The following is a 26,704-nucleotide window of genomic DNA, read 5'->3' as shown; positions in this document are numbered from 1 at the left end:
AGTGACATCACTGAGAACGCAGCCTATCCAGTCACTAGGAACCAGTGACATCACTGAGAATGCAGCCTATCCACTCACTAGGAACCAGTGACATCACTGAGAGTGCAGCCTATCCAGTCACTAGGAACCAGTGACATCACTGAGAACGCAGCCTATCCAGTCACTAGGAACCAGTGACATCACTGAGAATGCAGCCTATCCAGTCACTAGGAACCAGTGACATCACTGAGAATGCAGCCTATCCAGTCACTAGGAACCAGTGACATCACTGAGAACGCAGCCTATCCAGTCACTAGCAGCCAGTGACATCACTGAGAATGCAGCCTATCCAGTCACTAGGAACCAGTGACATCACTGAGAGTGCAGCCTATCCAGTCACTAGGAGCCAGTGACATCACTGAGAACACAGCCTATCCAGTCACTAGGAACCAGTGACATCACTGAGAATGCAGCCTATCCACTCACTAGGAACCAATGACATCACTGAGAATGCAGCCTATCCACTCACTAGGAACCAGTGACATCACTGAGAATGCAGCCTATCCAGTCACTAGGAGCCAGTGACATCACTGAGAGTGCAGCCTATCCATTCACTAGGAACCAGTGACATCACTGAGAGTGCAGCCTATCCATTCACTAGGAACCAGTGACATCACTGAGAGTGCAGCCTATCCAATCACTAGGAACCAGTGACATCACTGAGAGTGCAGCCTATCCAGTCACTAGGAGCCAGTGACATCACTGAGAGTGCAGCCTATCCATTCACTGGAAACCAGTGACATCACTGAGAATGCAGCCTATCCAGTCACTAGGAGCCAGTGAGATCACTGAGAACGCAGCCTATCCAGTCACTAGGAGCCAGTGACATCACTGAGAACGCAGCCTATCCAGTCACTAGGAACCAGTGACATCACTGAGAACGCAGCCTATCCAGTCACTAGCAGCCAGTGACATCACTGAGAATGCAGCCTATCCAGTCACTAGGAACCAGTGACATCACTGAGAGTGCAGCCTATCCAGTCACTAGGAGCCAGTGACATCACTGAGAACACAGCCTATCCAGTCACTAGGAACCAGTGACATCACTGAGAATGCAGCCTATCCACTCACTAGGAACCAATGACATCACTGAGAATGCAGCCTATCCACTCACTAGGAACCAGTGACATCACTGAGAATGCAGCCTATCCAGTCACTAGGAGCCAGTGACATCACTGAGAGTGCAGCCTATCCATTCACTAGGAACCAGTGACATCACTGAGAGTGCAGCCTATCCAATCACTAGGAGCCAGTGACATCACTGAGAGTGCAGCCTATCCAGTCACTAGGAGCCAGTGACATCACTGAGAGTGCAGCCTATCCATTCACTGGAAACCAGTGACATCACTGAGAATGCAGCCTATCCAGTCACTAGGAGCCAGTGACATCACTGAGAACGCAGCCTATCCAGTCACTAGGAGCCAGTGACATCACTGAGAACGCAGCCTATCCAGTCACTAGGAACCAGTGACATCACTGAGAACGCAGCCTATCCAGTCACTAGCAGCCAGTGACATCACTGAGAATGCAGCCTATCCAGTCACTAGGAACCAGTGACATCACTGAGAACGCAGCCTATCCAGTCACTAGGAACCAGTGACATCACTGAGAATGCAGCCTATCCAGTCACTAGGAACCAGTGACATCACTGAGAACGCAGCCTATCCAGTCACTAGCAGCCAGTGACATCACTGAGAATGCAGCCTATCCAGTCACTAGGAACCAGTGACATCACTGAGAGTGCAGCCTATCCAGTCACTAGGAACCAGTGACATCACTGAGAATGCAGCCTATCCAGTCACTAGGAGCCAGTGACATCACTGAGAGTGCAGCCTATCCACTCACTAGGAACCAATGACATCACTGAGAATGCAGCCTATCCAGTCACTAGGAACCAGTGACATCACTGAGAATGCAGCCTATCCACTCACTAGGAACCAGTGACATCACTGAGAATGCAGCCTATCCAGTCACTAGGAGCCAGTGACATCACTGAGAGTGCAGCCTATCCAGTCACTAGGAGCCAGTGACATCACTGAGAGTGCAGCCTATCCATTCACTGGAAACCAGTGACATCACTGAGAATGCAGCCTATCCAGTCACTAGGAGCCAGTGACATCACTGAGAGTGCAGCCTATCCAATCACTAGGAACCAGTGACATCACTGAGAATGCAGCCTATCCAGTCACTAGGAACCAGTGACATCACTGAGAGTGCAGCCTATCCACTCACTAGGAACCAGTGACATCACTGAGAATGCAGCCTATCCACTCACTAGGAACCAGTGACATCACTGAGAATGCAGCCTATCCAGTCACTAGGAGCCAGTGACATCACTGAGAGTGCAGCCTATCCAGTCACTAGGAGCCAGTGACATCACTGAGAGTGCAGCCTATCCATTCACTGGAAACCAGTGACATCACTGAGAATGCAGCCTATCCAGTCACTAGGAACCAGTGACATCACTGAGAGTGCAGCCTATCCACTCACTAGGAACCAGTGACATCACTGAGAGTGCAGCCTATCCAGTCACTAGGAACCAGTGACATCACTGAGAGTGCAGCCTATCCGTTCACTAGGAACCAGTGACATCACTGAGAATGCAGCCTATCCAGTCACTAGGAACCAGTGACATCACTGAGAATGCAGCCTATCCACTCACTAGGAACCAGTGACATCACTGAGAATGCAGCCTATCCAGTCACTAGGAACCAGTGACATCACTGAGAATGCAGCCTATCCACTCACTAGGAACCAGTGACATCACTGAGAATGCAGCCTATCCACTCACTAGGAACCAGTGACATCACTGAGAGTGCAGCCTATCCAATCACTAGGAGCCAGTGACATCACTGAGAGTGCAGCCTATCCAATCACTAGGAGCCAGTGACATCACTGAGAGTGCAGCCTATCCAATCACTAGGAGCCAGTGACATCACTGAGAGTGCAGCCTATCCACTCACTAGGAACCAGTGACATCACTGAGAGTGCAGCCTATCCAGTCACTAGGAGCCAGTGACATCACTGAGAGTGCAGCCTATCCATTCACTAGGAGCCAGTGACATCACTGAGAGTGCAGCCTATCCAATCACTAGGAGCCAGTGACATCACTGAGAGTGCAGCCTATCCAATCACTAGGAGCCAGTGACATCACTGAGAGTGCAGCCTATCCAATCACTAGGAGCCAGTGACATCACTGAGAGTGCAGCCTATCCAGTCACTAGGAGCCAGTGACATCACTGAGAGTGCAGCCTATCCAATCACTAGGAGCCAGTGACATCACTGAGAGTGCAGCCTATCCGGTCACTAGGAACCAGTGACATCACTGAGAGTGCAGCCTATCCACTCACTAGGAACCAGTGACATCACTGAGAATGCAGCCTATCCACTCACTAGGAACCAGTGACATCACTGAGAGTACAGCCTATCCAATCACTAGGAGCCAGTGACATCACTGAGAGTGCAGCCCATCCAGTCACTAGGAACCAGTGACATCACTGAGAGTACAGCCTATCCAATCACTAGGAGCCAGTGACATCACTGAGAGTGCAGCCTATCCAGTCACTAGGAACCAGTGACATCACTGAGAATGCAGCCTATCCAATCACTAGGAGCCAGTGACATCACTGAGAGTGCAGCCTATCCAGTCACTAGGAACCAGTGACATCACTGAGAATGCAGCCTATCCAGTCACTAGGAACCAGTGACATCACTGAGAGTGCAGCCTATCCAGTCACTAGGAACCAGTGACATCACTGAGAATGCAGCCTATCCAGTCACTAGGAACCAGTGACATCACTGAGAGTGCAGCCTATCCAGTCACTAGGAACCAGTGACATCACTGAGAATGCAGCCTATCGCTACTGGATTGCAATTAAATGGTTATTATTTCACAGAAGTTAGTTCTACCATTTGGGGGTCAGAAAGGAATGACATTTCCTGGCCCAATGTCACTAGGTATTTACTGGCAGTATACTCATATCCTGCAACTATCTCTCTCTGTATCTTAGCTGCCTGCTATATCTTCCTTTATGTCTTGTTTTGCAGAGACGTTTATGAGCTTCAATAAAATAATGTTGATGTTCTTGTAAAAACATTTCTTCTAAGTTACAAGCAAGAGCAACAATTATATTTATTTTGACAAGTGCAAAATAGTAACTCCCAATCTGTAGGTGGTAAAATATTTTTATTTGTTTTTTGCTATTTGTAAACTTTCTTTATGTCTGTTTATTTATGATTTGCTTTCTACCTCAAACGGCCATTTAAGGTGGTTGCCAATTATAGGTGATATATAATGTACACCAATCAGCCACAACATTAAAGCCACTGACTAGTGAGGTGAATAACATGGATTATCTGGTTACAACGGCACCTGTCAAGGAGTGGGATATATTAGGCGGCAAGTGAACAGTCAGTTCTTGATGTTGATGTGTTGGAAGCAGGAAAAATGGGCAAACGTAAGGATCTGAGCGACTTTGGCCATATTGTGATGGCTAGACGTGGTCAGAGCATCTCCAAAACGACAGGTCTTGTGGGTTGCTTCCGGTATGCAGTGGTTAGTACCTACCAAAAGTGGTCCAAGGAAGGACACCCAGTAAACCGGCGATGGGGTTATGGGCGCCCAAGGCTCATTGATGCGTGTGGGGAGCAAAGGCTATCCTGTCTGGTCCTATCCCACAGAAGAGCTACTGTAGCACAAATTGCTGAAAAAGTTAATGCTGGCTATAGTATAAAGGTGTCAGAAAAAACAGTGCTTTGCAGCTTGCTTTCATGTGGACGGCCGGGTGTATGTGCGTCGTTTACCTGGGGAAGAGATGGCACCAGGATGCACTATGGGAAGAAGACATGCCAGCGGAGGCAGTGTGATGCTCTGGGCAATGTTCTGCTGGGAAACCTTGGGTCCTGGCATTCATGTGGATGTTACTTTGACATGTACCCCCTACCTAAACATTGTTGCAGACCAAGTACACCCCTTCATGGCAACGGTATTCCCCGATGGCAGTGGCCTCTTTCAGCAGGATAATGGGTCCACACTGCAAAAATTGTTCAGGAATGAGTTCAAGGTGTTGACTTCAAATTTGCCAGATCTCAATCTGATCGAGCATCTGTGGAATGTGCTGGAAAGATAAGGAGGTCCCACCTCACAACTTACAGGACTTATAGGATCTGCTACTGACGTCTTGGTGCCAGATACCACAGGACACCCTCGGAGGTCTTGTGGAGTTCATGTCTCGATGAGCTGTTTTGGCGGCACAAAGGGAACGTACACAATATGGTGATTTTAATGTTGTAGCCGATCAGTGTATAATGTATGCGCTTTACTTTACTTTACTTAAGTGATACCACGCCAATCAAAGAATTGTCAGGCCAAGTAGACAGAAGATATATATGATTTGGAAGTGGAACGGAAACAGATTAATTTTGCTGAGATTCACACAGTTTGAGCCGAAATTAGGTCAAATTTGTAGCGAAGAGCATTTTGGGGGCAAAATTCCAGCGGTACAATTTCCACTTTTACTTCACCATCCACGCATCTCGCAGTATTTATAGTCTATGAACAGAATTTGGATGACGGTCCACTTGTTCAGTTGTCATCTGGTTGTTGAAGGACTTAGAGCACTTAAGACAAAATTCCACCGGCGGAACGTGCCAAATGACATTGGTAGAAGCGGAACGCGTCAGTATGATGCAGAGGGGTTGCAAACGTTTTGGTCCTGAATATTATTCTGCTACCGATATCAACATAATTAATGTGGATAGCAATGATCTATCCCAGTTTGTAAAACCCAAAAATTAAACACCTTTTCCTAGACAATAATAGCCCTAGCCTCCCGAAATGCGTAGTTAAATCTAAATAGCGATTCCAAATACATTTAAAGAGACATTCTGCTAGAAGATATTTATTTGGAGTTATGCACAAGTTCATGATCTTGTCTACTCTAAAACCGAAACTGTTCTGCTAATAAGTTTTTGATACGTAAAGTCTACGACCTTCTAGAAAAGCGCGTTGTACGTAAATCAAGGGTGAACAGAACACTTATAGTTAAATGAAACGGAACACCCACCCAGATTGCTAATAAAGTATATTTTCGTTGTAATTATCACTGTATGGTCATTGTCGGGATATAGTGAAGAGGTTACAATGGATTCTTTCCTATGGGAATCAGTTTGTATATTGCTGTAAATTAATGGTTAAGATCCGTATCGGCCTGATCTAGTTTCCGTCCCACTGGCAGTTTCATGCATGAAATATTTTAGGAGGCGGCTGTTCTGCCTCAGGGCTAACACTGTCCTTTCTGACATGGGGACAACAAAACTAGATTGGGAAGCCATGATGGATTTTAAAGGGACAGTACCATTGATACTGTCCCTTTAAGATTCATCATGGCTATTATATACAGTGCTCTCTCTCTCTCTTTATACCACCCATTGATTACCACCAGGTATATTCTCTAAATTAAGATGTATGAGTTCCTTATTATAACTCTACCATTGCTGTTACATCAGTTTCGTCTTGTGTTTGAAGCTGGTGATAAATAGAGGGAGCAGTGTATATACCGGATGAATAGACGTTCGTTTTGCATGTATTACACAGGCCGTATTGACAATAAGTGATATAAGGCTGGATCTGATACTCCTGTTAGACGACCAAGTTAGGGATCACATACCAGTCAACATCATACTTGCATTTAACATTTTAGTCTTTCCTTCCAGGAGATTCCAGAGGGGAGGTGATGTGTGAGAACGGAAGGGCATAGGCAAACCGAGGGGGGAATTCCCAGTGCCTGGAAACCCCCCTTCAAGCCTGGGGCACTGTATAATTGAGGTGACTGGACCCTGCTCCTGCTTCACACAGCTCTGCTTGAAAAGGGAGATCTCCGTGCACCTAACAGTAGTGCACGCAGCATTGCCCATGTATATTATGGGGATAGGAAAAGTTGGAGAGCAGCCAAGCACTGTCTAAAATTATAGCCACGCCCCAACGCATGCTCGCCATGCCCCCCTGGAGGGGTACAGGGAAGGCGAAAGGCATCACATAGGTACCCTATCCTGTTCACTTCTCTAGTAAGTGGGTGGGATGCAGGAGAATGGACTGGTCTCCTGGGAGTGCGGGAGACCTCCCCAGAATTAGGGAGTCTCCAGGACATTCCCGGGAGAGGGGGCCGAGTATGGTCTACGTTCACAATCGGAAAACTGAGACATAATAGGCCACACCCATGATCTGCCTAGATCCATCAAACCACTCCTTTTTTTTCTGAGATTAAGCAAGTATAAGTTCCTTTTGAGTGCCACAAATCAGGACTGTCCTGGGAAAAGTGGGGCTGTAGGATGTTATGGGATTGCTGTTTTTATTTTTAGATTATATAGTGCCTTGTGAACTGTGCTTATATAACCTGTGTACCTCTGTCTCCCCTCATTTCCCATTCACCCAGGGGAAGCACTTGTAGTTTAGTAATTACTGGAGGCTAATTGCTTGACATGGTTTCCGAGTCATGCACCAGACTGCATGGTGTCCTTTTCCGCCAAGCTTCTTCCATACCCAGAACCCTAAGGGAGGGGGTGGGGCCATATAGAGTCAGCTGACCCAGGTCAAGCTCAATTCAAGCAATTAGCCTACAAAGAGCGCTAAACACCTGACTCTGCCCTGGATAAATAGAGGGACAGAGGGCCACTAGTTACTGGTGTGTATCTGTCTAGCGCGGTTGGAGCAGAGCATTGGTAATAAGTCATTAAGTCAAAAAAACACATCTAGTGTGCCCCCTAGTGTTAGTAAAACATAGTTACAACCGCTAGTGTTAGCGACAGAGTTACTATTACATCTCCACATCTAACCCTCATTGTCCCTGTTTTTTCCCCCCAAAGGTTTCCAAGATGTCCACACCATGATCTTCATCGGCTTCGGCTTTCTGATGACTTTCCTGAAGCGCTACGGCTTCAGCAGCGTGGCCTTCAACTTCCTGATCGCGGCGTTCGGCCTCCAGTGGTCCACGCTCATTCAAGGGTTTTTCCACGGTTTCCACGACGGAAAGATTCATGTTGGGATAGAGAGGTGAGCGAAAGGGGGAGATTGGGGGGGGGGATGGGTGAGAGCGTCTCACCTGAGACTGATCGATAGCTGGCTACAACACAGACACGTGCTTGTTTACTCTGTCCAAATTTACTCAGATGTCCGCAACAAAGAGAAATTCATTGCAATGTGTTTGGCAAGAAACTGACTTTACCAAGGTCTACTACACTGTGCTCTGATTGACGTAACAAGCTTCCATCCCCCTTCCCCGTAAGGTATTATTTATAGGAAGAATATTTTATGACATTTTAAAGGAGAATTTGGCCACTAGGGACTGTGTATATCTCTGCACTTCTCCACACAACTAGACCCCAATACTTTGCGAGAAACACCCCCTGCCTGCCTAACTCCTCCCCTCAGCCGGTGCAAACGTTTGCTCCTCCCCACAAGTCGCCATCTCTCGAAATCGAAGCGCGCTTGGGCTCCACACATTTTGTACTGCACTGCATTTACAAAGTTAACGCAGTAACCGTGGATGCCAGGCATCTGTAAATTATTTTACTAACTGACCCTGGACAATATCTGCACCAGCTATCATGGCAGATTGCCTGCCTACTTTCTTGGCTCAGCCAGTACTGTGAGAGTGCAGCCTAGGAGCCAGGACCTCATAAATATAAAAATGGCTGCTTGCAGGCTATACATTCTCTCTCTTACCAGAACAGGCAATCGTGACTTTCTATAAAATATATATATATATATATATATATATATATATATATATACGGTGGAATTGATGTGCCGGAGAGCTTTACCTCTTGCACAATGTTTTGTCCTGAACGGAACATTGTATTCATAGCAGCCTTTGATCTGCATTTCATAACAAACGTTCGGCTAGATCAATAGATGCAGCATCCTACACCCTTTCCCTGCTGGATTCCAGCCCAGAGATCTCAATACTCACTAATATACAGTATCTGTTACATTATTAAGGTGGGACTAAGTTCTTCATTAAAGTTAAAATATCACCCAAGGTCTAATACATACTTGTCCACTTTAAAACACTCCTCTCTCCGGGAGATCCCAGGGGGAAGGTCAAAGGGCATATTCGGGGGGAGGAGGGGAGGTGGAGCATCCCATGGCGAAATGCAGCAGTCGCGTCAATGGGAGCGAAGCCAAAATGACACGATTCACGGTGAATTTGGGAGAAAGGTCTACTTTGGTCATGTACCCCAATGTCCACTGGTTGCCCCTGGTCTGCCTAAAGCAGAGAATAGCAACCTGCTCTAGAGGTTGTTGTTATGGATAGCGATACCTGTTCCGCTTCTCTAATCCATGAGCAAAGCCAATCCCAGACCTGAGCGTATTGTTCAGAAAGACTGTAGACATTTATGGACTATAGTATAACTATTGTTTCTGTATAATGTTCCTTTTAACTTCTGGGGGTAAATGTATCAAGCTGAGAGTTTTCCGGCGGGTTTGAAAAGTGGAGATGTTGCCTATAGCAACCAATCAGATTCTAGCTGTCATTTTGTAGAATGCACTAAATAAATGATAGCTAGAATCTGATTGGTTTTTCAAACCCGCCAGAAAACTCTCAGCTTGATACATTTAGCCCCTGGATGTTGAACATATTCAGCCAGATGCAATTTTATTTAAACTTCAAGAAGAGTTAAACACAATTTATATGTTGTTTTTGTTTTTACGACTGCAGAAAGACCTCTTGATACAACTTAACCCGCTAGGTCCACTTTATAAAGCGGTCTAAGAGAGAACGCTATCCCCATTGATCACAACCTGCTTTCCTGCTGCAATTTTGTCCTGGATATCTGGCACCCCCTTTAAAATTTTATTTCATGTTATATAACTGGGAACTGGCATGGTGCCCGCCTAATGTGGAAAGTACAGAATGTTTATATTGAGAACCAAGACATAGGCTGTCAAACACGTGTGATGTGTGTGAGGATGACAATGAAACCAAGTAGTTCTGCAAATTTCTACTAACAGTGCTCCTTATCTATTGACCCATGTCAGTGACTTGGGGTAGGAGATGGACTCTCCCAGAAATTGGGCGGTGAGAAGCCAGGAAAAATACCGTATTGGGCGACAATTTCTTATTGGACAGTTGATCTCAATTTATGACTTCCTGTAGAGAATTCTCTTCAAGGTGACCAATGGTTGCATGGCTAACGTCACGCTCTGATCTTACAGCATGATCAATGCGGACTTCTGCACCGGAGCTGTGCTGATCTCCTTCGGAGCCATTCTCGGCAAGACCAGTCCCGCCCAACTGATTGTGATGACCCTGTTTGAAGTGACTCTCTTTGGAATCAACGAATACATTATTCTTAACATTGTTGGGGTAAGTCACATGGGAACAAGGGTGAAGCCTGTGATCAGCAGTGGTAATATCAAGACCTCTAATTATCCCAGTGCCAATTGTAATCTCTGCTGTAAATTCAAAATCTCTTCATTCTTTACAACTTCCTAATTGATAAACTTTTTTTTAAATGCAGCTTTACAGGGTGACCAGCAGAGGGCGCCGTTTAGTTGGTTTTATGTAACAAACACGTAGTACCTCTAGCAGTGGCGGATCTAGGGGGGGCGATCGGGGCGATCGCCCCCCCTAGCAGACACTTGCTGCCGACGGCTGCACAGTATGTGCAGGTCCGTCCAGCCGTGACAGTGTGCTGCCCGGCTGCTCTGACTGTTTTTAAAACACAATCAGAGCAGCCGGGCAGCACACTGTCCCTGCCTGTCACGGCTGGACGGACCTGCACATAGTGTGCAGCCGTCGGCAGCCTAAGATGTTAGAAAGGGGCGGGGCCTAAATCGCCCCCCCCCCCCTAAATCGCCCCGGGTACAGCATTTTTCTAGATCCGCCCCTGACCTCTAGTATAGCATAGACAAGCAGGGCATGGTTAGTTTCTGATGCTTGGCGTAGGGCATGAGTCATAAGTATTTTTATGGAGACTCAAAGTGGTCTGAAATACACCTGAGCCAAGAAATGGGGCAGGCTGTAGAAATAAAATAAAAGCAAAACTGCAGCATCACTTGTAGCCAGCAGGTGGTGCCGCTGAGGGCTTCCTTTGGCAAATGGAAGTGCACTCAGAGTTTGCACACTGTGGAGACAGCCGTTTAAGGAGCTAGACCAATATTCATGAGAATTCAGCTTATTGACTAGGAAACCATTACTCTTAGTGAATGTATAGGCTGTGTTCTTGTAAATATTGGTTTAACCTACTTTTGTACAAATACACCCGTGTTTGTAGAGTAGCTCATGAATAAGCCACGGTCGCTGGCCACGTTGATGGCACCTGAAAGTGGTCCAGAGTTCGGGTCTCGCTCTTTACTTTTAATGCTTTGCACATTCCGTTGTAGTCCTGGGTAAAAGTGCATTTGTAGGCAGATTTCGACCAGGAAGTAGGCGTGCACCTCGAAACACACTGGCACTTCAAGTAGACGCATTTGCTCATAAATGACCCTTACTCACGCTTTAAGTCAGTTCAGACTCTAAGGGGGGTATTCAATTGACCGCAAGTTTTTTTGTTTCCCTGCAGCGTTAAAAAAAAAAATCTCCTGCGGGTTTTTAACTGCTATAGTGACCGTTTTTAGTCAGCGCAGGGCGAAAACTCGTGCAATTCAATTGAAAATGAGGGAACGCTGCCCCTGCGAGTTAATCATTGTGTTTGCGAGTTTTTAGGGGAGTGAAGGGGAGTGTTTAACGCACCCATGTATAACACAAAAAAAAAGGTTTTGCATACATTTCCATACATTAGATTGCATTACACATTGATAGTATCTACATTACAGTACTTTCTTTAGCATATATTTTTATTGAACTATTTTTTAACATAGAATCATCTATACCATGTCAAAACACATTACTACATACATATTTGTACCAAAAACATACATACATATAATTAATTAGTGATTTTAATTTATTTTATTTTTTATGTTTTTTTTATTTCATTATTTTTTCACAAGAAAATCAACTTTTACATGTTAGGCATTAGTGATAAACATAGTTTAACTTTTTTTTCACATTATAACATGATTTCAAATAGTTTTCAGAGGTTGTTTTATTTTTCTCACACCCCAAAGAGGTGCGAGATAAAACAGCATATTGGCCTGTTTAACGCGCTGCGTTAAAAAACAATTGAATAGCTTTTAACGCGGCTGCCTCTAATGGAGCGCGTTGAAAAAAAAACTGAGCGGTAGAAATGGAATTGAATCGCGGGTAAAGTTAACCCGCTCGAAAATGATAAAAAAACAGTGTTAAAATGACTTAACGCGGTCAAAAAAAATCTTGCGGTCAATTGAATACCCCCCTAAATAACTTCATAGGTGTATTTGCATGTTCCCCTGCATTTCCCAGTATCCTACTATTGACAATAATACTATTCCTGACATTTTACTGTTGTCTGATTCACTCTCTGCAGGCCAAAGATGCTGGGGGCTCGATGACCATCCATACATTCGGAGCTTATTTTGGGCTGGTTGTTTCCCGGGTGCTTTACAGGCCACAGCTGTCCAAGAGTGAACAGAGAGAGGGGTCTGTGTATCATTCAGACTTATTTGCAATGATCGGTATGTACTAATTGCTTAGAGGGCACAAACATTCTTCCTAAAGGCATAGGCAAACCAAGGGGGGGGGGGGGGTTCCTAGTGCCTGGAAACCCCCTCCAAGCCTGGGGCACTGTATAATTGAGGTGGCTGGACCCTGTTCCCGCTTCACACGGCTCTGCTTGAAAAGGGAGAGCTGTGTGCACCTAACAGTAGTGCATGCAGCATTGCCCATGTATATTATGGGGATAGGAAGAGTTGGAGAGCAGCCAATCACTGTCTAATATTATAGCCACGCCCCGATGCATGCTGGTCACACCGACTGGTGGCATGGTGTGGAAACCCCCTTCTACAAGTTCTGCGTTTGCCCCTGAAAGGGGTTGTCCACCTTGGGTCAAGTCTCTCTTGCTAAGGGTCTTTTCAGTGGGACCAAGTGTTTCCAGGCTCCGAATGCCGCTACTTGACAAGAAACGATGTAGAAACATTTCACCACTGAAGACTGCACTGGGCAGGATGGATGGAAGGTGTGTGCTGATTGTGCCTTCTGATTGGACAGGACTGGCCATCCAATCTTAGGTGACGGAATGTCTAACAGACTTCAGTCACCAGCAGAGAATGTTCTCTGATTCTCTTCCTATCTAACTGTGAAGTTATTAAAAGGGTAAAAAAAAAAAAGTGTTACAAACTACTAAAAGATAACTATAGTAAATAGCCCTTGCTGTTGGCTCCGGGGCAGCCTCAGGGCTGACAAGGCACCTCGCAGTGATTGAGATGTGACTGCAGCAAAAATGTTTTCTCATGGAGAGGTACATTAGTGTGATTTATTTAGAACGTGTTCCATCCTGCGTTATATCAACATATCGGGCAACAGCCGTTTTAGCATTTTCTAAAGTTTCTACAGGACATTTTGTGTTGGGACTGTGGCTAAATGGGCTTCCAGGTCACCTGGTTTAAAGCAACAAGCTGATAAGAGTATTCTAGTCAGACTTGTAACATCTCCCCATGTTCAATACCTGGGCCCTAGAAGAGACCACTCAAGCCCTTTGTTCTGGTTGTCAAAGTCCCTCTAGTTATAAACCCCACAATCAGCAACTATTCACCCATATACAGGACCTATGGCATGGGATGTTTCTCACCATTAACACCAGCAAGACAAATATGGCAATGATTATTTAGGTCCCGGTCAATCAGTTGCTGGGTAGAAATCATGTGAGCAGAAAGTTTTGACTGATCAGCTGCTAGGTAGTGAGCAGTGATGAGTCCTGCAAGAGCTGGTAAATCCGCTGCAGCATGGAATACCCATTAGCAGCTCAGGAAGCAGGATGAGTATGGTTACTTAGCAACTTCCAGAAACACAACAACTCTGACATTCAGCAAAATCTGGAACGGATTCTGTAGGCAACAGAGCAGCACCTAATTCATTCTAAAAATTAAACTTTTAGGTTTGAGCTGAATTATGGAAGGTTCTTGAGAGACGTTGTCCATTATAACTCTTCTTCCATTTTTGTTTTTTCCAATACAGGGACAATCTACCTTTGGATGTTCTGGCCAAGCTTCAACTCTGCAGTCACGGCCCACGGAGATGACCAACACCGGACGGTGATAAACACATACTACTCCTTGGCCGCCTGCACACTGGCCACTTTCTCCATGTCCGCCCTGCTAAACGGTGAAGGAAAGCTTGATATGGTAAGCAGGAGCAACAAGGAATGGGATAATAATTAGCTGTACGGAGCGGATGCACCCACCAAGACTGCCTCCGGGATTCCAAGCTAGTCCATAGAAAAAGTCCCACGGCACACCGGGTGCGGATGCTTGATGAAGGGTTATGGTCATGATAACATGACCATAAATCCCACCCCGCAAGCTCGTTGCCTAGGTGTAATCCTTGACTCACAACTGTCTTTTATTCCCCACATCAACTCTATATCTAAATCATGTTACATACACCTAAAGAACATTTTCAGAATACGCACATATCTCACACAAGACACCGCAAAAACATTAATTCATGCCCTCATCATCTCCCGCATCGACTATTGCAATTCCTTCCTTACTGGTCTTCCCAAAGTCAGACTTGAACCCCTACAATCTATTTTCTATCTATCTAGATTGATTTTCCTTGCAAACCGTTATTCCTCTGCTGAGTCACTCTGTCAGTCTCTACATTGGCTGCCTGTATTTCAACGAATCCAATATAAAATTCTTCTACTAACATATAAGGCCATCAACAAAATTGCACCAACATACATCTCCTCACTTGTCTCAAAATATCTCCCAACTCAAAACCTCCATTCTGCACGAGATCTACGTCTCTCCTCCACTCTCATCACTTCCTCTCATTCTCGGTTATATGACTTTTATTGGGCTCCAACCACTTTATGGAATTCCTTTCCTCTAGTCTTCAAACCTTCAAGCATTCTCTGAAAACACATCTCTTCAGGCAAGCTTATAATATTCCTCAACTACCCTCTTAATCTCCCTAGGTTACCCTATTACCACTCTCTACACAGCTAACACAAGACAACAACCCTCTGACCAACATTGCCACACACAGCCCACTCAATACTTTTACCTTTGCATTCTAGCTGGACCAATATGCAATATGATATAGCACATGCCCTTGTGTTTCAAACTCCCGTTGTCCCATAGATTGTAAGCTTGCGAGCAGGGTTCTCTTACCTCTTTGTCTGTATGTATTACCCAGTATTGTCTTATTAATGTTTGTTCCCAATTGTTAAGCTCTACGGAATTTGCTGGCGCTATATAAATAAATGATGATGATGAGAACTAGTTTTGCGCTGGCTCCCGACTCGCTAACCATGTTAGTAAGACGTCTTTTGATTATTTAAATGATGGTATCCCTATAGATTATCGATCAACAGCATCACATGCGGGGAAATAAAAAAAAGTTCAGTAACTTAACTTTTAAACAATGCATTTTCTAGGGGACATATATAGAATTTCTTCTATAAATATTCAGAATGAGTCAATCTGCATAGAAAGCCTTGTTTCTCTGCATCAAGTATCTACATGTAGTAGCGCGATTGGAATCTGACTTTGTTTGCTTGACCAACTTGAAAAGAGATATCAGTCATCATTGACGCAGTGTGTGAAAGCTTCTCTTACTAACTTAAGTAATAATCCTTACATGAGTGTTTAAACTTAACAAAATATGTCTCATCCCTTTGCTGATAGCTGACTTTTTTTTTCTTTAAAAAGAGTGCAATCAACAACCTCAGTGAGTGTACTAATTAGCAGAAATGCTCTGTTACAAAAAACTGACATTATCTGATTTGTTATTTGAGCTTTTTGTCCTACATGGCTCTTCTCTATCTGAGACTTCTTCCCGTGGTCTCCATCATCCACGGCACACTGATATGGCATAGAACGGTTTCCCACTCAGTAGATAATAAGTCATTTCTTCTGTCCACAGGTTCACATACAGAACGCAGCGCTGGCCGGTGGGGTTGCGGTGGGAACTGCTGCAGAAATGATGTTGACCCCCTTCGGTGCAATGATTGCTGGGTCCTTGGCTGGCATCGTCTCCACCCTCGGATATAAATATTTAACGGTTAGTGTTCTTAGGCGTGAATACTGTAGGTGACTGTTTCAATTCATGTATCAGCAGATCCCAACCACTAGAGGGCAGCAAAGTATATTGGACTATAGTCCTCTGCTTAACAAAACACGTTAGATTAAGGCATTAAACTACTACTGAATTACACATAACAAGTACCACAAGTGGTCTGGGCCTTAGTAGCTCTGTTTAAGCTCCTATTTCCAAAGTCCAAGCCTCTTGCCCTAAGTACCCCCAGATGGGGTACCCAGAGACAGCAACACAACAGAGGTGCCAATCAGGACATAAGCAAAGCTAGAAACTGCAGCCCCCATATATGACTCCCACACTTCCCAACAGAGGTGTTCACAGCTGTCCTTCTTTGTAAGTAGCAATAAAGTTGAGCAAATTTGCATGGCGTATTACAATTTGCTGTAATATTGCTTAATGTTAGGAACCCCTCCAGCCGGCACAACACAACCCGGAATCTACTCTGCCAGTCAGGTGTTCACTGGAGCCCCTGATGGTGGGGACAGACTGGGCTGCGGACTGACAGAGGGTCGTGAAGTGTGTACCGGCTGGGGAGAACCCAGGCAAGCGGAGTAAGGTCCACGCAGAGGTCCAGGGCCGGCAGCAGACAGCGGTATCAGTAAACAAGCTGAAGTCAGGGGTCACAGGCGGATAGCAGAAACGGTAAACAGGCCAGGGATCAGGGTCACAGGAGACACAAGCGGAGTCAGTTCAAAGCCAAAAGGTCATACACGGTAAATCAGAAGTGGTCTCAGAAAACTAGAGCAGGAACAAGCAGGTCAGCAGACTGGAGCACAGAAGCTATAACCGGCAGTGAGGTAGCAGACCTTATTGCCTTAAATACTAACCCCAACCAATCAGAGCCTAGCTCTGCCAGAATACTGCCCATATTTAATTAGCCCACAGGCTATCTATGTGCGCACGCGCCCAGCAGTTCCCCTTGCTGGGACGCGGCGCTCTAACACACAGCTTCCCGACCGATGCCTAGGCAACGGCCGGGCCGAGCCCCCGGAAGTGACGTCCCGGTCGCCATGGCGACGGCCGGGACGGAGGTAGGGGAGTCGCGGCGGCTGGGCATCGCCGCGGTTTGTAACACTTAACATGTTTTTTTTTATTCTTTTAACTGATTACAATCATTTGGGCTGTAATTTTATGTAACTTTTCAGTAAATATGACATATTCTGGTTTTTCAAGATCAACTGTCTGGTTTCTTCGCCAAATATCAATATAGTTCATGTTATTAGAGACTTAACCCCCGTTTGAACTACTGTTTTTATATCGCCCTCCCTCACACAGCATGCTATTTCTATAACGTACACCGTGCACACAGCTCTCCCTTTTCAAGCAGAGCTGTGTGAAGCGGGAGCAGGGTCCAGCCATCTCAATTATACAGTGTCCCAGGCTTGGAGTGGGGTTTGCAGGCACCAGGAACCCCCCCCCCCCCCTCGGTTTGCCTATGAAGGAGTTGCCTAAAACACAGAATGAGTGACATAATGTCAGCTTTTATGCTCCTTGTGGTGCCTCCATGCTAATCAGATGAGAGGGCATGGGGGGCAGCCCTTGCAAGGGGAATCCATGAGTAGGGAGGCCTAAGGCATCCAGGGCACTTCTGACGACACTTTTGTATTTCTACACAAGGGTTTCTTCACAAGCTATAGTGAGGAAAGCTCCAGTTGGTGAAATTAAGTGTGTGCAAAACAGGGATATATTCAGCATTCATGCCAAATAGGGTCATGTCTATAGCTAAGCTATGCTCCCATCAACCCCTTCACCATGTCTATAAATATTGTTGTAAGTTTGGTCAACAAGTTACATATCTTCTAGAAAATAAGATGCACGGAGGCTCAGTGGTTAGCACTTCTGCCTCACAGCACTGGGGTCATGAGTTTGATTCCCGACCATGGCGTTATCTGTGTGGAGTTTGTATGTTCTCCCCGTGTTTGCAAGGGTTTCCTCCGGGTGCTCTGGTTTCCTCCCACACGCCAAAAACATACCAGTAGGTTAATTGGCTGCTATTAAATTGACCCTAGTCTCTCTCGGTCTCTGTGTGTGTGTGTTAGGGGATTTAGATTGTAAGCTCCAATGCGGCAGGGACTGATGTGAGAGTTCTCTGTACAGCGCTGCGGAATCAGTGGCGCTATATAAATAGATGATGATGATGATGATATTGCTGTTGGTATATTAATGGGCACAAATTGTCGCTTTGTACAATTGTTCACAGCCCGTGTTGAAATCCAAGCTGAAGATCCAGGACACGTGCGGGGTACACAACCTACACGGAATGCCCGGCATCCTGGGGGCACTGATAGGGGCTCTTGTGGCACTAATGGCCACGGCAGATATATACGGAGCAGGGTGAGTGTTACTGAACTTTGACAGCTCCTCAAAATGTTTATTTTTATGTTATTTTGAGCGATTGTCTCTTCTTTTTTTTTTTTCAGAATGAGCGACGTCTTCCCGTTAATTGATGACACGAGTCGTACAGCTAAATCTCAGGCTGCTTATCAGTTACTGGCCCTGCTTGTGGCGCTATCCTTTGCCGTGGTGGGAGGTATTGTCGTAGGTGAGTTCCCTCCAACAAGATGATGCACCAGACAAAGGGGGGACTTTTAGGAACCAGAGAGAAAATACGGAGCCGCATTTTTCTGGGTGAGGCTACATTGGAAATTCTACACTGCACTGGAGCACCCCCTTCTCCGGTTGGTAGTGTCCGTCTGTGCAGACACATTACTGTAGCTTGTGGTCTGTGCAAAATAACAACATCAACTTGAAATACTGCCTACCAGTGGTGAAACTAGTGTACTGCAAGGGGTGAACTGTTCTAGGAGCTAGAGGTGAGGGGGGAGGGGGGGGTGCTGGTGTAGTTTAAGAGTATTTCCTTTGACGCTTCAGATATATCACTAAAATGCATCTTCATTCATTTGAACTTTCATAAACTTTCATAAAGCACTTACACCAGGAACAGGTGTGGGCTCTATGGCATACTTGACAACTTTTCCTCGTTGGCTTCAGGGAGATCCTGGGGAGGAGGGTGTGCAGGGGCGGGGCTTGATGAATTGCATCATTGGGGCTAAGATGACACCATATTTACGCCATTAAGCCCCGCCACTTATCTATTGCAGGGGCGAGAACTGGGAGGTTGCCCTGCTCTCCGGGGAGCCCGGGAGGTCTCCCAGAAATGCGGGAGTCTGCCGGACATTCCGGGAGATTAGGCAACTATGCATTAAAGAAAAGCAGCTAATGAATCTCTAGAGACTGAAGTGTCTTTTACATTTCTGTCTCCATTACTGAAGTCATGTTGCCTTACCTGTCAGTCTTTGACTAAATCTTGGTCTCCATGAAAATGGCCACCTCCATAGGCATCAATACATGGACATAGGAGACAATTTCTGAACTGTGTCATCATGCCACAGATGGCGAAGCCAACACCGTCTTGTACTGGCTCAGCATCAGGGAGAATGCCAGACTCTTCAGGGAGTGAGGGAGATCACCCCTAGTTCAGGGAGTCTCCCTGACATTCAGGGAGAGTTGGCAAGTATGGGTAGCAGTGTCCCTGATTCAGCGTGTTAACCTTCAGCCAGAAACATGGGCCGCTGGCAGTGATATGCCAGGGGGGACCCCAAAAGACTTAAAAACAGAGCAGGAGGGGTTTTCCTAAACGGAGCACCCCTTTAAATTGCAGCTGTTTAAACCAACCTAAAAATAGAGCTCTTAATACTCACTTGCGGGCCGATGCATTGATGAGGCTGCAATTTCATTTGCCAACAGCAGAGGGCAGGAGAACACCATAATGTACATACACTGCATAGGACAATGTAAATTAACTATCTGCATTGACCAAAGCTTTCATGCTTTCAATTTATGGTCTAAATAAATAGTTAGTCCCAATATTGAGTTTGTGCTGCACTACAGTGAATATAACTCAATGATTAATGAAAAGCAATCAAGCTTCTCATTGTAGAAAATAATGTATATTAGAATAACATGACAGTTTTCATAGTTGTCAGAATTTAAAATACACAACATGCCATTAATTCTTTATTCTCCAGTTTATAATGGCCGGCAGTCTGCTGCGGTTTGATGGAAAATGAAACATATATTAAAGTTGTTATCTACTTATAAGCTGGAGGTTTCGTCAAACATGTATCAATCAGGTTTGAAGAGATAGTTGTCTGTGCTCTCCCCCCCCCCCCCACCCCCTATCTTCCCTATTCTGTGCAATAGAACTTGATTATAGTTACTTTTCACAATATTGCAACATTGTTGCAGCTCTTTACAAAACAATTAATCCCTGCTACAAAGAAGCCAATATATGTTGTTTTTATCTCGAAGGCATCAGATAAATGAATGGTAATGATTGCAAATGATCTTATTAATTCGAGATATTAATGTCCCTCATTTAACTTTCCCCTCTTTTTCTATTTTAAGTGGAAAAATAGATGTTTTGTAAAGACAATAAAATCCAATGGAAAATAATACAATTATCATTAAATATTTCCTGTGCTGCTTCCAGTTGGGAGTTATGGTTCTACAAGTTTAACAAGGACGAGTACCTTAGCTATGCTCCTGGAAAGAGCAAAATCGCTCCCATAAAAATTAGGTCATATGAGAAAGTTAGTGCTGCCCAAACTGACCAATCAAAAATTTTCTTTCATTTTCTAACCTGCACTAGCAAAATTGATTGGTTGCTATGAGCAACAACACGGTTTCCATACGTGCTCCCAGTTCGTTACTAGAAAAAAAAATATTAGTTCCAATTACAATGTATCGTCTTGTTCCTTAGGATTTATAATGAAGATACCCATCTTCGGCGCCCCCTCTGATGCGGAATGCTTTGAGGATTCGTTATATTGGGAGGTATGTCTTTACGTTCACCCGTTAAGTTTGTCATGTGACCAAAGAAGGATAGACGCGTGTTGGCTTCTATTTTAGCAAACCGCTGTTTATGCACTGATTATGGTCTCCAGACGGTAAGAAACGCCATTCACCCCCTTCGTCTCTCTCCTGTTATTTTGTAGTATAACTAGGGTGTTAGTGCCTATAGTATTTATTTTTAGCATAGTGATATCCTCATTTTTGAGTCTCCATCCATTAATGTCACTAAGTTCTCTTACTCTAGAAACCATCTGCGTTACTGATCTCTGTTAATATCCTCCTTATATTGATTCTCTGATGACCCTTCTGCCCCTTCTATTTTCTAAACGGTTCTCCTCAATTCCTTCACGGTTTTTGTTTCCTAGCCCACACATTACATTAGTAGCCTTTCTCTGAACTGATTCTAGTTTACTAATGTCTTTGTGGCATTGTTGCTTCTTTTCCACAATGTCCAGTCGACTCTCAAATTAAGGGGGGTGGGGCGGGGGGGGGGGTGACCTCATGGACAATCGAAGAAACAAGCAACAAGGTGGATGAGGACGTGATGCAAACTACATCATTGAGCTCCGTCAATCCCATTAATCACCTAGTGGAAAGGGGTGTACTGAGGTGGTGGGGCTTGCCTCCAAACTTCTCAGAAGCAAAAGTATGCTTTTAAGGTAGCAGTTTTCCAGATATCCACTTATATCCAGATTGAATTAACGTAGGCTGAATTAATACTTTTGACAATACACACACAAAGTATCGCACCATTTAATATCCATCTATTTATTAACGTTTATTTATATAGCGCCGACATATTCCGCAACGCTGTACAGAGAATATGTAATCACTCACATCAGTCCCTGTCCCAGTGGAGCTTACAATCTATTCCCTACCACACACACACAAACTAGGGTTTTGTCAGAAGCCAGTTAACGTATCAGTATGTCTTTGGAGCTTCGCAGGACACCTAAGCACCGGGCAGAAAACCCAAAACAAACACGGGTAGAACCTACAAACTCAACACAGATAGGGCCCAGGTTGGAATCGAACCCATGACCCCAGCCTTAAGTCACCATTGTCCTGCCTTGATTCCTTTGCACAGGTACCAGAGGACAGTCAGCACACAGCGTATGTTGAGGTTCCGGATCAACAGACACAAGCATAACATCGACCTGGATGTACGTACGTCATGACCCGTTGGCCTATAGCAACCCAAAGACTTATCCACAATGGTCATCAAGATTTCCGTCATTGGAAGCAAGTTGCCAACACGGAGCTTCGTCTACTGGTGCTGTCCGCCTCAGCCTCTGGTTTCTACAACTAACCAAGGTGGATGTCTGTCCAAGGAGAGAGATTCATTGTCCTCTCTCTCCCCTCCGTACCTGGTGCTGCGGCTCCCATGGACGGTGTTAACCAAATGTATTTATCCATGTACATTTTATTTACAAGCTCAACACTTTCATCTTATCACTTATACTGTCAAACTAACTGACGTTTTTTTCAGCTTTTTTTTTTTTTATTGCAATACTTTTTTACTGAGCCAAATCGTACGGTGCATTTTTATAAGAAAAAAAACAAACAAACGAATAACTGTACAAATTAATACGTCTTTACCTCCAAAGATAATGAGCATGGCACATTATAGGGAAACTATTACTATATAAATGTCTTCACCAACGGCACGCTATAGATAGCATAAGCGTGGATTCATTAAAGATTGCTCTTATAGTCATTGTAATGTGATATCGTTTAGTAGTATTATCGTTTATAAAAGGCGATGTGTGGGGTGAAACCACCCACTTCCATGTAAGCTCCGCCTCTTCCGAAGCCCCACGGATCTGGACTGTCCCGCCAACATCGAATGTCTACATGACAGTAAAGGGTTCTGGGTAATTGTATGTGATATAATGCTAGTTCTTATTACCTTGATAACCTTGATCTTATCTTATCACCTTGTGCTTTACAGTCACGTTTTGTTTTGGTTTTTTTGTAGCTACCAACAAAATATTATTCAGAGGAACCTGTGAAAACTGGTATATATGATAGTTATTGCTTATGTTGTACATATTCAATTTTGACTTATTTTTGTTTTAAAAATTCACTGTCTATAACTGAATAGCATGCTCTTTCTTAAAAAAAATAAAAATAAAGAATAAATAAAAACTTGTCTCTGTTGTTAGTAAGATGCATTCGACTAAGGTTGGATAATTTTTTTAAATACAATATTCATCTCCCTTGGGGACAAACCAGCACATAGCCAACCAGGTTATCTTAATGTTCCCAGCAGCACAGAGTATATCAGGAGATGAGTGATGTGTTAGTGAGCACAGGGCTGCATGTGACAGGGGCAGTGACATGATGTGAGGAGGGGAATGGAGGCAGCAGGAAGCCACAGACTGAGAGTTATATAGTGGAAGGAGCAGGGTCCCCCAGCAGCACAGAGTATATCAGGAGATGAGTAATGTGTTAGTGAGGACAGGGCTGCATGTGACAGGGTCAGTGACATGATGTGAGGAGGAGAATGGAGGCAGCAGGAAGCCACAGACTGAGAGTTATATAGTGGAAGGAGCAGGGTCCCCCAGCAGCACAGAGTATATCAGGAGATGAGTAATGTGTCAGTGAGGACAGGGCTGCATGTGACAGGGTCAGTGACATGATGTGAGGAGGGGAATGGAGGCAGCAGGAAGCCACAGACTGAGAGTTATATAGTGGAAGGAGTAGGGTCCCCAGCAGCACAGAGTATATCAGGAGATGAGTGATGTGTTAGTGAGGACAGGGCTGCATGTGACAGGGGCAGTGACATGATGTGAGGAGGGGAATGGAGGCGCAGGAAGCCACAGACTGAGAGTTATATAGTGGAAGGAGCAGGGTCCCCAGCAGCACAGAGTATATCAGGAGATGAGTGATGTGTTAGTGAGGACAGGGCTGCATGTGACAGGGACAGTAACATGATGTGAGGAGGGGAATGGAGGCGCAGGAAGCCACAGACTGAGAGTTATATAGTGGAAGGAGCAGGGTCCCTCAGCAGCACAGATTATATCAGGAGATGAGTGATGTGTCAGTGAGGACAGGGCTGCATGTGACAGGGGCAGTGATATGATGTGAGGAGAGGAATGGAGGTGTTACAGATTTCAAATCAGCATCTGAAGGGTTGTAGAGAGCACACAGACATATATGTAAGTTTTCAACACTTCTCATTTATTATCTTTTATCTGACATTTTGGCACAAAATACCAACATTTCTATTGTTAAATTTTACTCTTTAGCGGTATATCCAGGTAAAACAGCAATTACCATTCAGCAATAATATCATTACATTAACAATGAAAACATACATTCACCTTTACACAAATGCAATCTAACAGAAGTACTTTAATAATTTACTGTCTTTCAATAGCACTCTCCAGTAACTAATCTTGTGCAGTATATACCAGCATTTCATTGTTTAACAAAACAAAAACAGTTATTGTTTATCAGCTAATAATGCAGCCTGAGTTATTTCTATAACTTATTGCTGTCTTTTACTGACCTGTCTATAATGGGCCTGGTCAACCTGTGATTCTCCAAGTGTTGTGAAACCACAAGTCCCAGCATGCTTTGCCAGCAGATAACCAACTGAGAGCTGGCAGGGCATGCTGGGACTTGTAGTTTTACAACAACTGTAGAGACACAGGTTGGCTAGTCCTGGTCTATAAGATTCCACTATTGCTGCTCACTGCAGCGCCCCCTACTGTATCCCCCACAACTGACAACAAATCTTTAATAATGCATTACCACATACAATTGTGGTATGAGGATACCAACAAAATAATATGTAAGGGCGGCTATTTTACTTCCACTTTTAAACGTGCTATTTTCAAGCCGCTACACTCTAGCCCATACTTGCCAACTCTCCCTGAATGTCAGGGAGACTCCCTGAAATAGGGGTGATCTCCCTCACTCCCTGAAGAGTCTGGCATTCTCCCTGATGCTGAGCCAGTACAAGACGTGGTTGGCTTCGCCATCTGTGGCATGATGACACAGTTCAGAAATTGTGTCCTATGTCCATGTATTGATGCCTATGGAGGTGGCCATTTTCATGGAGTCCAAGATTTAGTCAAAGTCAGGTCAGACAACATGACTTCAGTAATGGAGACAGAAATGTAAAAGACACTACAGTCTCTAGAGATTCATTAGCTGCTTTTCTTTAACGCATAGTTGCCTATTCTCCCGGAATGTCCGGCAGACTCCCGCATTTCTGGGAGACCTCACGGGCTCCCGGGAGAGCAGGGCAAACTCGCAGTTCTCGCTCCCGCAATAGATAAGAATCGGGGGGCAGGGCTTAATGATGCAAATATCAAATCATCTTATCCCCAAAATGATGCGATTGTATTTACTGATGGTGCCCATGTTGTGTACTTTGGTTGTCCAAGACTTTCATAAGTCAAGATTTGTTTTGGTGTTACAGTTTGGCAAGACCTTCTAAAGTCAGTATGGATCTCAGTTCAGCTGTCACCTCTATCTTCCTCAGTAGTGAACCGCATCTGAGAAGTCCGAACTGGTACAATGTTTGGTTTCATATTGTTTATATTTTCATCTGAAGCAAACAGAACAGAAATGGAAGTTGCTCAATCAATTTATAGGTTCACCGCAGGTGCTCGAAAGAGTGGGGTTATCCAGAAAGGTTTGTTTGAGTGGCATGACTACCCTTTGGGTAGTCAGACAGGTCAGCGAAGCTTTATTACCCGGAGAGTTTCAGCAATCAACAGATTTACAGTTTCAATCAGTTAACATACTTCTGTCAGCTATAGAGAATCCTGCAGAGGTTTAGCTCGGAGCTATGAGTTTTGCAAAGAGAAAACGACACATTCTGTAGAACTATAACTGTTTGGTACTTGCGCCAATAACCACTTTGTGGAGAATTCAACTGGCTCTGTTACTTGAAAAAGTAACACGGCTCGTTCAGTCTCCGCAGATGTGCGCATGCGTGAGCCGCAAGCAGTGGAACTGAAATCCCAGAGTTAAGAAAAATAAAAAAAATTGTTTAAAAATAGATTATGTGAATGAAGGGGAACTTATGACCTGTTGTGTGCGGGTAATATCATCTTTTTCGGACATTCTGGCAAGAAGTTAGGCCGGTATACAGAAAACCCGACTTGAAAGGTGTTTGAACAGAGGGCATAACAACTAATTTGCATTTACACACACTTTCTATTTCCGAAATCACAGGAAACAGGGCTATGGGTATCTGCAGCATGTTTAAAATATGTCCTGTAACTGTAACAAAGTTGTTCACGATTTTGGGAGCAAACAGAAACTGATTATTCGTAAGTTACCATTTTTCTGTTATTTAACACTTTTCTTTTTACAAGGATCTATTGTATCATATCTTTGTATGTCATTTTGTTAATTGTTTTTATCTTAAACTACACTTAATAAGTTCAGCTATATCTCTTCTTACGAATTCATGTGTTAGGATTAGCCTGGTGTTAAAACGTTACATAGTTGAAACAGGGCAGATCATTTGTTTTATGATAACTCAGATGAAAGTAAATTGGGATCGATTGGTTTAAAGAGAATCGAATGTTTCCTGAGTAAGGGTGTCAGCTCTTCACAAAAACCCTTGGTGGTGGCATAATTGGTAAGGCAAAGTTAGTGCGTGG

At 44.5% G+C, this 26,704-nt stretch overlaps 1 protein-coding gene across 2 annotated transcripts in view; it reads left to right on the top strand.

Moving 5' to 3' along the window:
• LOC142108919 (ammonium transporter Rh type B-B-like) overlaps positions 1-23,225 on the top strand; it is a 29,885-nt gene extending 6,660 nt beyond the window's left edge. For both annotated transcript variants that reach the window (XM_075192901.1, XM_075192902.1), the window contains 9 exons: positions 7,903-8,089; positions 10,256-10,406; positions 12,490-12,637; positions 14,136-14,302; positions 16,050-16,187; positions 18,424-18,557; positions 18,644-18,765; positions 20,986-21,059; positions 22,165-23,225. In XM_075192901.1, the coding sequence (XP_075049002.1) occupies positions 7,903-8,089; positions 10,256-10,406; positions 12,490-12,637; positions 14,136-14,302; positions 16,050-16,187; positions 18,424-18,557; positions 18,644-18,765; positions 20,986-21,059; positions 22,165-22,227 (1,184 nt within the window). In that variant the 3' untranslated portion in view covers positions 22,228-23,225. The remainder of the gene's footprint in view (positions 1-7,902; positions 8,090-10,255; positions 10,407-12,489; positions 12,638-14,135; positions 14,303-16,049; positions 16,188-18,423; positions 18,558-18,643; positions 18,766-20,985; positions 21,060-22,164) is intronic.
• Positions 23,226-26,704: the final 3,479 nt, after the last annotated feature.

The sequence above is a fragment of the Mixophyes fleayi genome, chromosome 12 (genome assembly GCF_038048845.1).
Source record: "Mixophyes fleayi isolate aMixFle1 chromosome 12, aMixFle1.hap1, whole genome shotgun sequence".
Classification (NCBI taxonomy): domain Eukaryota; kingdom Metazoa; phylum Chordata; class Amphibia; order Anura; family Limnodynastidae; genus Mixophyes; species Mixophyes fleayi.
This window is presented reverse-complemented; position numbering and strand designations above follow the sequence as displayed.